This window comes from Sycon ciliatum, chromosome 1 (assembly GCF_964019385.1).
Source record: "Sycon ciliatum chromosome 1, ocSycCili1.1, whole genome shotgun sequence".
Taxonomy (NCBI): domain Eukaryota; kingdom Metazoa; phylum Porifera; class Calcarea; order Leucosolenida; family Sycettidae; genus Sycon; species Sycon ciliatum.
This window is the reverse complement of record NC_088643.1, coordinates 19,201,103-19,217,619: the sequence shown is the minus strand read 5'-3', so window position 1 is coordinate 19,217,619 and position 16,517 is coordinate 19,201,103. Positions and strand designations below refer to the sequence as shown.

The following is a 16,517-nucleotide window of genomic DNA, read 5'->3' as shown; positions in this document are numbered from 1 at the left end:
GAGTCAGCTTATGACGACGCAGAAACTTTTCCAGCCACCCAATACTAGCTCGGAAATCTCCACAGTCTGGTAAGTCCTTCGCTATTTTCTTTGCTTGGAGTCGAATGAGGCGTCGAGAAACAAACTGACGCTGTTCATGCTTTTCGTGAACCCAATCCCGAACGCGATCATTCACCATCTTGAATCGAAGTGTCCGGCCACCACCATGTACTCGTTTACTGCTGCCAGATTTCGCAGCTGATTCGAGTTTCGCCTTCGCCTTTCGCCATTCTTGTATCTGCTTTCTATTCACACCGAACCTTTTCGCTGCCGCTGAATTCGACACTTGCTCCGCAAACTTCACAGCTTCTAATTTCCTTTTCACCGGCACAGAGTTTCTCTTTCTAGTCTTCACAGAGGAAGCAGCTTGTTCATCCATTCTCACTAACACACTTCGTGGCTACGCACAAGTCAAACTGAAAGGTAAGGAAACGACGATCCAACAAACTTCAGTTACCCGGTAGTTCCTTCTTTTATCAAGAGTCCTTGAACGGTTCATGTACTGACCTGTACTCTGTTCCTGCAAATGAGATCAATTTGAACGCATTTGAACACTGTACACACTCGTCGTACAGTGAAGTAGATGCGCTGCGTACGCGCGTGCAGTTTCGTGACGTCAGCATGGCTGCGCATGGTCCGAAACCCACTCCAGTACAAGCGCTGCGCTTATGATAGAGACTGCGCTAATAAATTTTCAATAGGCACTCAGAGTGCGCTAGTATTAGAGACTGCGCTAGTGATGGAGACCTGCGCTTATAATAGAGAATATACGGTATATTCGCGAATGTGAGATTGGTCGCAAAAATAGCGAAATTTAATCTCTTGCGAAAGTTTCTCACTTTACAGCAATTTACCTCACCAGATACGACTAAAGTAAAAGAAAGCATGCTATGTATGAGGCCAATGAGGTGACCATGCACTGATGATATCCATATGGGTAATGAAGTAGGTTTCATGATACGTGAAGAACAATAGCGCGGCTGATGTGTGAGGCGAAATGCTCTAGGCAAAATGTCGCCCAAAGTAGTTCACCCGCAACATCGCGTTGCATTGTTCCGTGTCAATGTATTCGTTGACGCCATGTGACGTAAGTGTTTAAGTGATAGGACGAGTCAATGAGGCCCACCATAGGGGCCCGGTCAAAGATACTGTGACTCAGAAAACTGAATTCTGTGCTGAAGAAACGTTTCTACTGCCGTAGTGTCGCGTATAACGTTTTTTTGTTGTTGTATCCACTCGGGTTTTTTTTTTAATACGATAAAGCCTTTGTGAAATGTCGGTTCAGCTCGTTCTGTTGATTGCAATTCTAAAACATTTTCTTAAATCATTTTTATAAAATAATGTAATTTGTGCTGTGTTCATTACCACTTTGCCCTGCCTCGTTCTGGCCAGACCATTCCATGACAATCCTGTTGTGCAAGCATGGTACTTCTTCAAGTGCGTGTACTTTGCCTTTTCATCACGGCAAATAGCTGCTGGTTATCCAACGCGTATTCTTGGGAACTTCCTCACCAAGGAGTCCAGTGTTATTTCCGCCGTCTTGTTTTTAGGGTAAGTGTGTGTGTGCGTGCGTGCGTGCGTGCGTGCCTGTCTGTCTCTCTGTTTGTCTGTCTGTCTTTCTGTCTGTCTGTCTGTATGTATGTCTGTCTGTCTGTGCATGCACATGAGTGCGCGCACAACATGTGTGGGCTGTTGAATTCTGATATTTTCTCTTTTGCTGTTGCGCAATCATTTCTTGTCTCCACGGCGCGTAGCGTAATTACCGTAAAGTACCGCCAGAGCGCCCCGTCTCGCGAGAGCGCCCCACCCTGATTTTACAGCCAGGAAAAGGAAAAATCGTATGGCAGAGTGCAACAAAGTTTGTACCTTGTGTGAACTTTAGTGTACTAAGGTCACACTAAGCAGGTTTTGTGTGGAGCCCGTGTTCACTTGAAGGTACGGATTGTATGCAGAACGTGGAATATGTGTACAAAGTTCGTATCGTATGACCTACAGACAGGAGACCAACTCCACAATACGACCACGAAAGGACGAGATGGCGGGGCGCTCTGGCGGTACTTTACGGTACATGGATATGTGCGCGTGCACGCGTGTGTGTGTGTGTGTGTTTGTGTGTTCTTGTGTGTGCATGCGTGTGTTTGTATTCTTGCTTGTACAGAATCCAGGCGATACCATTTCTGCTGGAGATTCGCACACTGCTAGACTGGGCGTGTACAAATACCGTCCTCTCCATCATGTACTGGTTCAAGGTGGAGGACATACGGGCCAATATCTACGTTATTCAGTGCTTCAAGGATGACGAAAGGGTGAGTTGTGTCTGTAGCTGTTATGCTGGGTGTGTGTGTGTGTGTGTGTGTGTGTGTGTGTGTGTGTGTGTGTGTGTGTGTGTGTGTGTGTGTTTGGGTGGGTGTGAGGGGGGGGGGGGGGGAGGTAGGTGCGTGTATGTGTGTGTGTGTTTGTGTGTGTGTGTGTGTGTGTGTGTGTGTGTTTGTGTATTGGTGTGTGTGTGTGTGTGTGTGTGTGTGCGTTTGTGTATTGTGTGTGTGTGTGTGTGTGTGTGTACATGTATGTATGTTGGTGTGTGTACGTGTGTACGTGTCGTGTTTGCATGGAGAGAGGACACGTGTGTGAACATACGTATTTCTGCCCAAGCCTGTGAGTTTCCCCCAAGTTTTGCAAAACGCCGGAGGATGCGACCTACAGTACAGTAGAGTGCAGGTTCATGACATTAGCTCACCTCATTCTTATTTCACTCCGCTTTAATCACATGACATGTCTTTTATGTGTTTTATTTTGTCTGCTCTTCGGGTTTTTTTTACTATTCTTCACAGACCCAACTCGTAAAATACATAATTATGTGGTATGCTGAGTGTCCTGTAGCCCTGCCACGTCTTGCATTGCACACCCCTCGGGCATTTACCGTTGTATGTTTGTGTGTCTTTCTGTCTTTCTGTGTGCGTGCATGTGCGGTTTGTGTGTTTGAGTGTGGGGGGGGGGGGGGGGGATGCAAGCATGCGTGCTGGGTGTGTGTGTGTGTACGTGCGTGTGTCCGTAATCGTGTTTGTTGTTTTCCGCGCAGAGAACTCCGCGTAAGCTGGGCAAGATCATCGGTGTGGGCGTAAAGATAGTGACGGGTGGTTTTGGAGTAGCGGCGCTGATTCTTGTCTTGTGGCTGCCCCTTATTATTATCTCCTTGGTCAACTCTACCAGTCTGCCCAATCAGCCGTACTCGGGAACGCTGTCAGTGCAGCTGGCTGGCTATGAGGTGAGAGACGAAATGTGGATACAGCTGATGGCTCTGGTGTTGGCTGGTTGGTTAGGTGGTTAATTTGAGTACTTTACTAAGGATAGGGAAAGTGTTTGCTCCCCGCACCGGAGCCCACACCCTCCTCCGACTTGACACTTGACGGTGGTGGAGGGACAACCACTTTTCCTATGAAATCATCGCCGGAGTTGCTACCATTATCTCGCTACTAAGGACACTCAACAGAACTACGGTGCTGATCAAATAATGAAATCCAATCTCGTGAATCAAGTTTGCGCCCTGCACGCACCAGTTCACCGTCCCTGTGTTCGCAGGTCTGGGGCTGCGCAGCAGCGCCCGGCGTGGCATTCACTCGCTTGATCGGATTTCCTTCAGAGTACTGTTGGGGGGGGGGGGGGGTATAATTAAAGCACTGCTCAAGGAGCCTCTAGCAGTGGCTCTTTGGGGAACGGCAGCTTCGACAACAGTAGTGTTGCACTGTGCTGACCAATGGAGTGTGACGGCTGGAACACTCTCCACACCGCCATCAAGTATGCAGTGCTTATCGCCCTGTAGTCGTGTATCTTAGCTCAGGACAGGCGCGTCCACCGTGCCCGCTATTGGCGTAGTTCTCAAGCTAGTGGTTGGATTTGACGGGCCAGTGTCACTGTGCAGAAAGTCAAGCTACCGCGTTAGACTGTTAGCTGCGTGTTTGTTTGAAGCTAGTTCCATCCCAGTCGTGATTGTTGTCAGGGTTTACACGTCTTGACTGTGTATCTTTGTGTGTGTGTGTGTGCGTGTGCACGTGTGTGCGTGCGTGTGTGTGTGTGTGTGTGTGTGTGTGTGTACATGCCCATGTGCCCACCAGCCGATGTTTCGCTTCACTGGTGAAGAGGACTTTGTGAAGAATATCACACAAAGTGACTACGTTCAAGTCAAGGTGAGGTTTATGAGTGCTACCCTTGATACTGGCAAGAATCTGCCTCATGTCCAAGTCTAGAAAACTGTTAGGCTTTCATGGCTAGTCAGTGCTGTAGGTATTACTGTAAAACCGGAAAATTTCGGTGGAGTTTTATGTTCGGTAACTTCGGTACAGGTAATCTTTCCCTTAAATAAAACACGTCCAAAATTCAACCAAGCCATGCCACACAGTGTGCAAAACGCATTTTTGGATCTGGAAAACTGGTTTACCGAATTTTTGCGCTACCAAACCTTTGATTTTGGAAAATACCGAAAATATTACACAACCGAAAATTCCCAGTTTTACAGTACAGTAAACCTTTGGGTTTAGCGACCACCTGCTCTTAACAACCGTCTCTCCATGCACCGACAGTTCTACACAGACACTGTGTGACCTGGTTCTGAAGACCGCCTGGCTTGAACGAACGCTTTTGCTTGCACCGTCGGGTGGTCGCTTAAACCAGGTTTTACTGTACTCTGTAAATATACTGTAAATATACAAATTTTCGGCAGCTATTTAATTTCGGCTATATTCGGCACCGACCCAAAACGCCTAAATTAAAACGCCGATGACATTTTTCACAGCATCTGTCGCACGATACCATGCCCTCTACCTCACGCCGAAAATAAATCGCCGCCGAAATGTCAAAAATCGTGAAGTGCCGAAATTTTGTATATTTCCAGTACGGTGTGAGAGGTAGATTAAGGATGAGTAGTTAGATGTCAAATGAAGTGTGTTTGTAAACGTGGATAGTGTATAGAGTACTAGCTGTTCGTGATACATGAACATGAACAATAATTAATTTGGGGATCACCATACAGAGCATGCAGAAAGAGTGTAAATAATTATGACAAAATGAGAATGGAAAGCCAACGGGAATGGGAGAAGCAGTCTCTAAGACCATTCCCGTCACAAGGGAGCAAAAAGGGCCTGCAAAGCCACAGCATCCTTGCGCCTACACATACACATACACATACACATACACGTGATACGAAAGGAATCATAGTGCAAGCATGACTCATACCCATAGGCTGTGTTTACACCAGGCGTTTCAACCCCCGGTTGAGTTCGACCCGGATCGAGTTTCAACCCGCCATGAACACAGATTGACTGGCGCGCATGACGCATTGCACTTGACCCGGGTTGATTTTAACCCTCCCCTGGGGTAGGGGGGTGGGGGGGGGGTGAAATTGAGAAATCGTACCACCGTACTTCTGTGCGTATCTCACGCCAGGTTTGCACGGTCAGATTTCACGCGAAGGCATCCACGTGACCATACAGGACCCTAGAAGTGGACTTTTGGCGGTATATCAGTATCCCGGGTCAACTGTCTTCATATAAACACCCACCTATTTTTTTTCCATCGTACAGACTTTGAACCCGGGCTGAACTCGACCCGGGTTGAAAATTCTCATGTAAACACAGCCCTAGCCATAGCACATACTGCACAGCGCAGTTGTAGAAGCGCATGATCGCGGGTACGAAAGATTTTCAAAAAACACAAATAGTCATGAGAGCAGCTCAAACAACTACTTCCTCCGCGTCATCGAAATTGTCGCAGTTTGACTTTTGATATAAAACGGGGTATTTACTCACCAGCACTCGTACCAGAGGCAAGGAATCGGACATAGGCGTTAGTCATCAGTATAGGGTGACAGCAAAGTTCTATTTTTTGTTATTGGAAGCTGGAATTTTTGAACTAGACGCAATTTCTTCGCTGATGTCGCTGCGATGGTAATTTCGACTCGCTGAGATCAGTCAGGCGTTGCAGCCTGCACATTTCTCGTGCTTATGGCCATTCACTCAAGCCTCATCACTGTTTTACCTTAGCTGGGGTGAGAATGACTTCGTGGAACAAGTGGCAGCGCATGGAGAAACATCGAGGCGTCAGCAAACTAAATGCCTGCAACAGCGATAAAATTTGTCGCTCTGGCTGAGACACTCAGTACATGATTGTACCTGCAAGAGCCGTGTAGACTCTACACGTAGTGCTAGTGATGCACGCGCAGGTGCCGTACCATGGTATACCAGTGATGCTCAAAAACAGGGCAAACTGAACGTGATAGTACACTTACCTGCATGAGCTGTGACCACACAGCTAAAATAAATCGGCATGCCACGGCTAAAAAAAGTTCATTTCAAGATCGAGGTGATTCCGCCGACGATAATCAACCGACCTCGCAACGATCGTGTATTCTTACTAGGCTTCGTTGGTGGTGAATTAGAAATCATCCAGAGCTAGCAGACGACAAGCATAGCAGCTCTTGTCCTGTGGAGAAAGTCAAAGCGTTTGAGATGAGGCGCGACCAACTTTCAACCTTCCTTGAAATATTTCGGAACGATATTTTTGCGTCCATTGACATCAGCGACGACGAGGACTTCATCTCTGCATGAAAACTCTCAGTCCAACTGTCCTGGAACGTTACTCTAGTCTTCAGACTATCATACTGTGTAATAAGTTTTGAATGGCTTAGCTTATGGAGTTGTCAGTAACAAGTGACAAATCACTAGTCAAACTGCGACAATTTCGATGACGCGGAGGAAGTACAGGTTTGAAGCGGAAACAGAAGAGAAGAGAGACGGAGACGCAAAGCAGAACGCGAGGAAGCAGAATAGAAGAGATATGGAGAAGCAAAGCAGAACACGAGCAAGCAGAAGAGAAGAGAGACGGAGAAGCAAAGCAGAACGCGAGGAAGCAGAAGAGAAGAGATATGGAGAAGCAAAGCAGAACACGAGGAAGCAGAAGGAGAGAATTATCAGCGTCAGTAGGACGACAGCATGGACACTCGGAACAGCGGAATGGACTACGGCATTTATTTATTTATTTATCGTCTCCACTTCATGGCACATAATAATACATAGCCAATACAAGAAAGGGAGGGTGAATCCAACCACGGAAAATAGCATAGCTATAGACTGGAGCATCTCCACGTGTGCGTTCGCACCAACTTGACTCAGAGGGAAATAATCAAATAAACAAACAATGTAAGGTCAAACAAGAAGCATTCGAGAGGCTGTCTTGAAACATGTGTAAATAGGCGAGTGGCGTCAAAACTAAGCAATAATTTGATATCTTATCATATTACACAAGGCAGAACAAGAGAGACCAAATAGCTTTCTCGTTACGTAACGAGAAAGCTTTTGGTCTCTGTTGTTCTGCCTTGTGTAGTGCGCTCTTCCCTTGTTAGGGTGTTGAGCACTATTTGCAGCAAGGTCTTCAGACACTTTGTCTACAGTCCACTTGGCTAATAACGACTGCGGATATAACGACAATTCGCAAATAACGAAAGAATTTCCATGCCCAGAGCAAAGTCCATTCTACCTGTATACATATAATGAGACTTCGGGTATAAGGACGCTTCGCGAATAAGGACACTTTTCTGATGCCCCGCTGAGTGTCGTTATACGCAAAGTTGACTTTATATCTTACCAGATTACGTACTAGATGAGTCCCGCTGTACAGCATGCACACTGATTTGTGCCTACACTGTTTAAAAGTTTTTAAAGGGGAAGTTAAGGCAAAAATTAAAATTTCACCAGTTGTAGTCTTCGGGGTGCTGAGTCGACTGGTCTTGGTCCGAGAAAGCTGAGACGCTCCCTTCCTACTTGAATCCCAATTGAACTCGCGCACTTCCACCGAAACTGGGTGACTGCGCCCTACTAGATGGGGATTTGTATGCAAAATGTCACTAAAAGCGCCATTTCGTTCTTATAAAAGCACGGATGACCGCGATTGGCCCATATGTTGTAGTCTTTTGGACGCTGAGTCGACTGGTTTTGGTCAGAAAAGGCTGCGATGCAGCGTTCCTCCTTTATTCCCAATCGAACATGGTTGAACAAGCGGTCACGTGCTCCTGGGTGCCCAAATCACCTGGTCACCACGCCAGCAGGCGACAACTTTCACACCAATGTTCAACTCGAGTGACAGGACTGCACCCAAAAAAGGTCAAACAGGCTAGTAAGCTGTACCCTGCAGGCACGTTGACCAGGTGACTGGCGTACGCAGGAGCACATGACCGCTTGTTCAACCATGTTCGATTGGGAATGAAGGAAGAACGCTGCATCGCAGCCTTTTCGGGCCAAAACCAGTCGACTCAGCGTCCGAAAGACTACAACATATGGGCCAATCGCGGTCATCCGTGCTTTTATAAGAACGAAATGGCGCTTTTAGTGACATTTTGCATACAAATCCCCATCTAGTAGGGCGCAGTCACCCAGTTTCGGTGGAAGTGCGCGAGTTCGATTGGGATTCAAGTAGGAAGGGAGCGTCTCAGCTTTCTCGGACCAAGACCAGTCGACTCAGCACCCCGAAGACTACCACTGGTGAAATTTTAATTTTTGCCTTAACTTCCCCTTTAACCGAAGATGGATGAGTATGTCATCTTCCACTGTTCAAGATGCTTGCAATGTGTTAGTTACAGCAAGAGAATGTGAAACTTGACTTAGATACGAGCTCGTATTATGCCTTTCACTCGCACTACTCAACGCCCCACACAACTCGTGCGAAACGCCAGCTAGTGTCTGACGCTGTACAAACATGTGTCTTCACCCAGTGCATCAGTGTTGTGTCATGTTCTATGCGTTGCTTTCCTTTCCCCCGGTGACCGGCAGGCCAACCGGTCGCAAGCGGCGCTGAACGAGATCTCCACGTACACATACACGGACGTGTCTCACTTTCTCATCCCGTCGCGCTCCGGCTCGCTATGGGCTATCAGCCCTCCGGCTCTGGAGGCGCTCAAGACGGAGCTGTCCGGGAGCAAGTCCTTTCTACCCATCTATTTCCACTGGTCGTTCAAGCGGTGAGCTATTACAGCAGTGCGGTACCTCTAGACATTTTCGAATATTCAAATTTATTTTGAACTTTTGAGGAAATTTCTTCGGGATATTGTTCAGGCAGTTCTCCCAAATTTTCTCATATAAATTTCTAGGCGATTGATAACAAGCGCCCAACTTCGGACGTTTTATGCACAAAGGATTCACAGATTTGATGTGGTACAGATGCTGGCCTAACAGTTTTTTGAAACCAGCGGTCTATACTTTTTGAAACGCACTGTAGTGCCGTCGTCGTTGTGTTCACCGCTTTAGCCGGCCCTCGGTGCAAGACAGCCCAACCTGTATCGACACTCCATTCATCTGAACCTTGTGTCCTAGCCCCTTTACAGTAAAACATGTCACTAAAGACCACCGTCACTAGCGACCGGCCTGGTACCACAGACCACTTTGCCAGGCACGGACGGACGGTCTCACATTCATATAGGGTTGTGTGGTGCAAACCTCCAACTAAGGACCACCTGCCACTAAAGACCGCTTTCTCTGGCCCCCAGGAGTGGTCGTTAGTCACAGGTTTTACTGTAATTCACATCTTAGGAGATAACCTTTTCTAAGTTCATTCTATGTTTGCATCATTTTTTTCTTACACTGATGATGGACCAGATGATGGGCCAGGCCCAAAAACGTTGCTGAACACTACAAGTGACGAATGCTGCGAAGACACCGTGTTGGACTCGAGGGACCCTTATCTTAGGAGATGCAATGAATGGACTCGGATGGAGAGCTAAGGATAAATTTATAGAAAAGAAAAAGGACCAATGAACTAAAAGTTACACTATAATGTTCACTAACACAGTTAGTCAGTACCGTCAGTCAGTACCGTCAGTCAGTACCGTCAGTCAGTACCGTCAGTCAGTACCGTCAGTCAGTACCGTCAGTCAGTACCGTCAGTCAGTACCGTCAGTCAGTACCGTCAGTCAGTACCGTCAGTCAGTATCGTCAGTCAGTACCGTCAGTCAGTACCGTCAGTCAGTACCGTCAGTCAGTACCGTCAGTCAGTACCGTCAGTCAGTACCGTCAGTCAGTACCGTCAGTCAGTACCGTCAGTCAGTACCGTCAGTCAGTACCGTCAGTCAGTACCGTCAGTCAGTACCGTCAGTCAGTACCGTCAGTACCGTCAGTCAGTACTGTCAGTCAGAGCCGTGCAATGTTATCGCATGAGCTGATTGTTTAGTAACTACTGGTGTTAGTGGACATTATAGAGTAACTTGTAGTTCCTTGGTCCTTTTCTTTTCTATAGATGCAATGAAATATAGTGTTGAAACGATCTCACCGGGTACTCGTTAGCTCGCTCGCCAGAAACTCGGCTCGTTTGTTCGGCCAGCTCGTTTGCACTCAAGAACACCGTACTCCGTACACATGGCAGTACATATCGACCGGGGAGTCGTAAAATATTCTATGACTCCCTGGTCGATTGAGAGTCCAGTGAAATCACTCGCAGTTACATTGACTGTATGAATGCACAACACCGAGTTGTTTCAGTTGTCTTTGCAGCTTTGATGGACTCCACTGATGTCTTGTTCCGCATCTGCTGACCTGTCGCAGGGCATGCTTCTGTCAACTCTCCATTCGAGTGAAAGTTATGCTCAGTCGTTTGGAAGTTTTCTCCCACGATGCAGCGAAGAACAGGGCTGCTTGCAATCTTTGCAAACGGTCTATTCTTATAAAGGCTGCTCAACGACGGCGCTGAAAAGACATCTCGACGCCAAACAGCAGTCCAAAGGGAGGCAGCAGCAACCCCAAATGCGGCGGTGATAATTTGAACCAGCTGAATTGAAAACAAATCGAACTTGGAAAAAAAATTTAAATCATATTTTGTCACATCAATGAAACTCGTTAGCTAGCTCGATAGCTTGCTCGTTAGTGGAACTGTTCGCTCGTTTGTTATAGATATGCTCGTTTCAACACTAATGAAATAGTTGTTTTCTTTACACAGGCCCCGATTGGACCCACCAGTGCAGTTTCCTTTCTCCTGTTCTTTCCGCTTTCGAATTTTGCACCCCCAGCTTTTCGTGCAATAATTTCAACTTTTCATTCACACCAAAGTCTTGTCGCGTTTTTTCCCGAAAATCACAGTTAGCAATCCCATCAATGTGCATATGATGAATATGTACTTTGAGTACATATTTTCATCTGTGTATGCTAGTATATCTGACGGTCCGTCTGTCTCTGTGTGTGTCTGTGCAGGCGATCGGCAACTGGTCTTGCGTCCGATGCCGTGTCTGGCTCCACCAGCAAGTTTGTAACCGATGATGAGCGTGCACAGCTGCTGGCAATCCTCACAGGAGATGCGCAGAATGTGTAAGATCTACATACTGATGTGCTGTGTGCACATACGCATGCACATACACAAGCACACACACATGCACACATGCACATACGCACACATGCGCACACGCACACCCACACATGCGCACACATACAGACATACGACACACACACACATACGCACACATGTGCACACACGCACGCACACCTCAGACCTCAGACATGCCCATCGCGGGAGCGATGATAGCGAACAGCTATGTTAGACATAGCAACTTGTGCTGGAATTACACCATTCAACAGCTTGCAAGGCTGATGAATTGACCGCCACTATTTTTAGCCTGGTATCCACCACACAGCTGTTTGAAGTGACTTTTTCTGGCCAGTGAATCCCTATTTTTCATTTTTCCATTTTTTCTTTTTTCTTTTTTTTCTTTTTCTACACACACACCACACCACATACTCCGGCATACACTGGCTGTTGGTAACCACCCAGGAGAATGAAAGAAAAGTCAGAAGAGTCTGAGAAAGAGAAGAAAGACGTGTGTGACCATAATCGTCGGGAATCGAACCCGCAACCTATCGATTGGAAATCGCTGCACATACCACTGCACCATATGGCACACATGCGCACACATACAGACATACGACACACACACACACATACCGTATTTCCGCAAATAAAAGGCCGTCCTCGTATACAACGCCTTCCTCGTATACAAGGCCGGGGCAGGGGGCGATCGAAAAAATAAAAGACCGTCTCCGATTAGAAGACCGGGGCTACTAAATGAGTCTTTGTTCTTGTGTTAAAAATAGAAGACTGTGCTCAAACTGTGGGAAAAAATAGAAGACCGTGCTCAAACTGTGTAGGAAGAAAATGGAAGAACGGGGGTAAAACTGTGTTGCGAGAAATAGAAGACCGGGGGTCAAACTGGGTTGAAAGAATAAAAGACCGTCCTCGAATACAAGACCGTCCTCGATTATAAGGCCGGGTTAGGACGAGGTTGAAAAATAGAAGACCGGCCTACTATTTGTGGAAATACGGTATGCACACATACATATATACACACACACACACACCTTGAACATGGCAATTACCGAGGGCAATGATACCGAAGGGACAATCTGCTAGCTTTGCGGTACGGAGCGTGGCGCTTGAGTATACAGTGAGGAGTATGAGCATGTTGATTGGCATGCAATTCCAAAGTGCATATTTTAAAAAGGTAAATAACTTCTTTGACCTATGCCATTGCTAGTTTACGCCTGACGTGTTGAGATACTGTGGGTGTAGCGTCTCACAAGCTTGTTTACTTTCACAGGGAGCGTGAATTTCGAAGTCTGAAGAAAGTGTTGAACGGTCTCTGCTGGGATGACCGCGCAACACCATAGCTCGGTGGCTAGAGCATCGCTAGCCGTTAGCAAAGGTCCCTCTTGAGGTGGTGAGAGTCAATTTTTTCTTCAGACCTTTTCCCATTTTCAATCCCTCGCACTTTTGAATACTGGCGTAAAGTCATGATATCTACATGTTTGTAGACACCGATGCTTTGTGTGTGCGTGTACGTATGTTGGTGCGTGTACGTATGTTTGTGCGTGTACGTATGTTGGTGCGTGTACGTATGTTGGTGGGTGTACGTATGTTGGTGGGTGTACGTATGTTGGTACGTGTACGTATGTGCTGGCGTGTGTCTGTACATATGTATGCTCTCGCAGTACGTTTAAAAACATCTTCCCCACGTTCATCAACGCTCCATCGAACCGGCGTCGCGAAGGCCATGTCTGCCCTGAATCGTGAGTTCACCGGCCGGGACACACGACACTGTGTATTGTCTCCTTTTTTTTGCTATCTCTCAAGTTCTTTTTTTAATTTTTTTTATCACGTAGCTCAACATCATCTAATCATCATCCCCTTACTGGAATCTATCCGGCACGAGCGAACCTGAACACGGCAGTTTTTTTTTTAAATTTAAAATAATAATAATATCTCGCAAGTATTGTGATAGACGTCGTGATAATACCGTACGTTCTGCATTGTGTGACCCGTGCTTCCTTGCCACATTTGAGGCCGGAAAGTCCCAGTATAGGGAGTTAAACATTCGGCCAGGTTTTTCAAAAATCAAGAGTGGTAACCCATGGCAAAATGTATGGAGGAGCAGGTCCAAATCTCAGATTTTCGAAATTTAAAGTGGGATTTTGAGCCTCAATTCGGTCACAAATTTACTATCTTGGATGAATGGGCTCTTCCGTAATCCACGTATTCTTATTGTTGTCTGATGATTGTTTTTTGCCATGAAACTCTGAGTAACAGCGAAGCAGCCCTATTTTACTTCCTTTTGTGTACCTCTTGCATAGTCTTATTGTTGCATTGTCACCTACACTGTCTGTGTGCACACAGGGGATCACCCGGTGAGTATACAGCTAGCACTGAGCACGTACCCACCGGGGTCGGACGCGCCGCAGCGCTGGTGGTCACTCTACAGCGAAGGAAAGCACGTCATCACTAACCCTGGTAGCGGTAGCGGCGGTGGTGTGAACGCCACTAACAGTGTGGAGATGATCATATTCAGTCCGAAGATCGCTGCGCCTCAGTTCTCCATATTAGCCGGGCAAGGGTGAGTGGCTGTGTTGCAGTGTGCTGGAGTTTTCATGTTGTGCTACCTCGGTGTTACTGTATTTTCTGCATTTGGGGCCGCTGTACTCGCTCGATTGTTTACTCCCTCAAGAACAAATGAACCCCACCCCTCACATGGTCACGTGGTCATGTGATCACTTGGTCACTTCCTCATTTGTCTGCTCTCTCACTCCGTAGCTCTCTTTCCTTAGCTCTCTCTCTCTCTTTCTCTATCTATCTCTCTCTCTCTCTCTCTCTCTCTCTCTCTCTCTCTCTCTCTCTCTCCGTCTCTCTCTCCGTCTCTCTCTCCGTCTCTCTCTCTCCGTCTCTCTCTCTCTCTCTCTCTCTCTCTCCGTCTCTCTCTCTCTCTCTCTCTCTCTCTCTCTCTCTCTCTCTCTCTCTCATTTTTTCTCCATCTGCGCATAAAATCTAGACTGACAACCTGCTTGTTAAATCATGCACCTGCTTTCAGGCGTAAAAACCCTGTTGTAGAGGTCTCAGTCCTCATTTGTTAGACTTACCTGTCTTTATAAATGTAACTTACTCTCTCTCTCTCCTCCTCCTCTCTCTCCCTCTCTCTCTCTCTCTCTCTCTCTCTCTCTCTCTCTCTCTCTCTCTCTCTCTCTCTCTCTCTCTCTCTCTCTCTCTCTCTCTCTCTCCCTCTCGTTCACTCTCTCTCCATCACTCTCTCTCTCTCTCTCTCTCTCTCTCTCTCTCCATCACACACACTCTCTCTCTCTCTCTCTCTCTCTCTCTCTCTCTCTCTCTCTCTCTCTCTCTCTCTCTCTCTCTCTCTCTCTCTCTCCATCACTCTCTGTCACTCTCACTCACTCACTCACTCACTCATTCACTCACTCTCTCACTCATTCACTCTCTTGCACACCTGTTCACCTGATCGCTCACCCCCTCCACTTGATCGCCTACTCACTCAGCCCCACTCTTGATGTTGTTGTGTGGTTACAGGATCATTGGTCTCTACATCTCTCTAGTGCTGGTTGTCGGCCAGTTCCTGCGACTGTTCTTCAAGAACATCTCGCATCGCATTCCCTTCGACGACCTGCCAAATCCGGACGCCATTCACGGCCTTGTCAAAGACATTTACTTGGTGCGTGAAAGTGGACGCTATGGCTTGGAGGAGCGCCTTGTTGGCCAGCTGTTCCTCATCTACCGCAATTCGACGGAAATGATCCGTCTCACACGGGAGAAGCCCATTGCCGGGAAGGTGAAGACAGAGTAAGCCGTCGTTCGCATTCTGAGAACTGCTGTTGGCGCCTGAGACCACCAGCCTACACTCAGTATCTTATGCCGCACACAACGATCATCTCCTGCTGGATCCTGCTACGAAATATATCTCTAGTTCCTGTGAAATGTCTACTTTCCCCATGAAATCTCTACTTTCCCATGAAATCTCTACTTTCCGTGAAATCTCTACTTTCCGTGAAATGTCTTCACTTTCTGTGGACGCCCCATCTCTCATGGCAATTTCAGCACTTCTAGGGATTCATCTCAGACTTAACTGTCCCTTGTTGTCTTCTGTGTCCCTTTGCCAGCCATTTGCGTAATGTGACGGCAATGTTGAGTTGGCTATTTTTCTATGAGATTTTTTTGGACCTTTCGAATCGTTTTACTTCAAGAGGCACAACACGACTTAGTGTTCTGTTGTTTTGTGTTTCGGTATCCATGGTATCGGGTATCCATGGTATCGGTTGCTACCGGACCTAACATACATGTAGGTTTGCGGCGCCTGCGTCTTTTTAACAGCTGTTTTTTACGTGCCCAACACAAAACTAGCCATTCCCCACAGTGTCCTGAGGTCTGTTTTAGTTGTTGTACATCATGTATGCCGTTCATATCAAAGGTTCTGCTTACACTGCGTATTCAAACTGATCCTTTGAATTCGTAGTTTTCCCAATCCTTTCAAAAATTAAATTTTACACTGCATAGTAGTAGTTGTCTTAAAATTGTCGTATTCTTACACTTGGCTCATTGGCAAGCTCATGAGATTTCATCACTCCGATTTTTATGACAATTCACTCCACCACTAGTGGATCCAGCTGCCTGTTGATTGGTTTTTTCAATGTACACGTTCTGTACCCAAGTCGTGCTCTTCTTTTTCTAAATAACAATGTTTCACCAGACATGAGTACCAGTACAAGCATGCATGGCATTAGCCTCTTTTGCAGGCAAAACAAACACAATGAAATTACTTTTTTTTTAACACTCCTGGAGGAGACAGTAGGCGTAAGATGGCAATGAATAAAACAAATTGTGCCGGCACAACCATGTACAAGTAAAAGATAAATGTACTAATTTCCAAAACGTTTTCGCGTGACACTCATCAGTGGAAAGTCGTCACTAAATTAGGAATATCCCAAACATCAATATACATGTACATGTACAGTGTATAACCAAAATGTTTAGGGAGTGCCGGTGACCGGTATAGCAAAATTCGTAACGTAAACTTGAAACAGCAACAAGTCACAGCGAACAGTAGCATTATGTAGCTTGTGACAGGTAATGTTAAAGGGGAAGTTAAGGCAAAAATTAAAATTTCACCAGTTGTAGTCTTC

The 16,517-nt window shown here is 46.6% G+C and overlaps 1 protein-coding gene across 1 annotated transcript; it reads left to right on the top strand.

Annotated features, from left to right (window-relative positions):
- Positions 1-1,387: 1,387 nt before the first annotated feature.
- Positions 1,388-16,085, top strand: LOC135820102 (piezo-type mechanosensitive ion channel component 1-like; the record flags this gene model as incomplete). Its single annotated transcript, XM_065333435.1, is given in 10 exon segments — positions 1,388-1,590; positions 2,198-2,345; positions 3,119-3,304; positions 4,152-4,223; positions 8,856-9,043; positions 11,262-11,375; positions 13,050-13,127; positions 13,732-13,773; positions 13,775-13,948; positions 14,911-16,085. Coding segments are annotated over 10 exon segments (1,479 nt in total), but the record flags the coding sequence as incomplete, so codon positions are not given.
- Between the last annotated feature and the right edge of the window lie 432 nt (positions 16,086-16,517).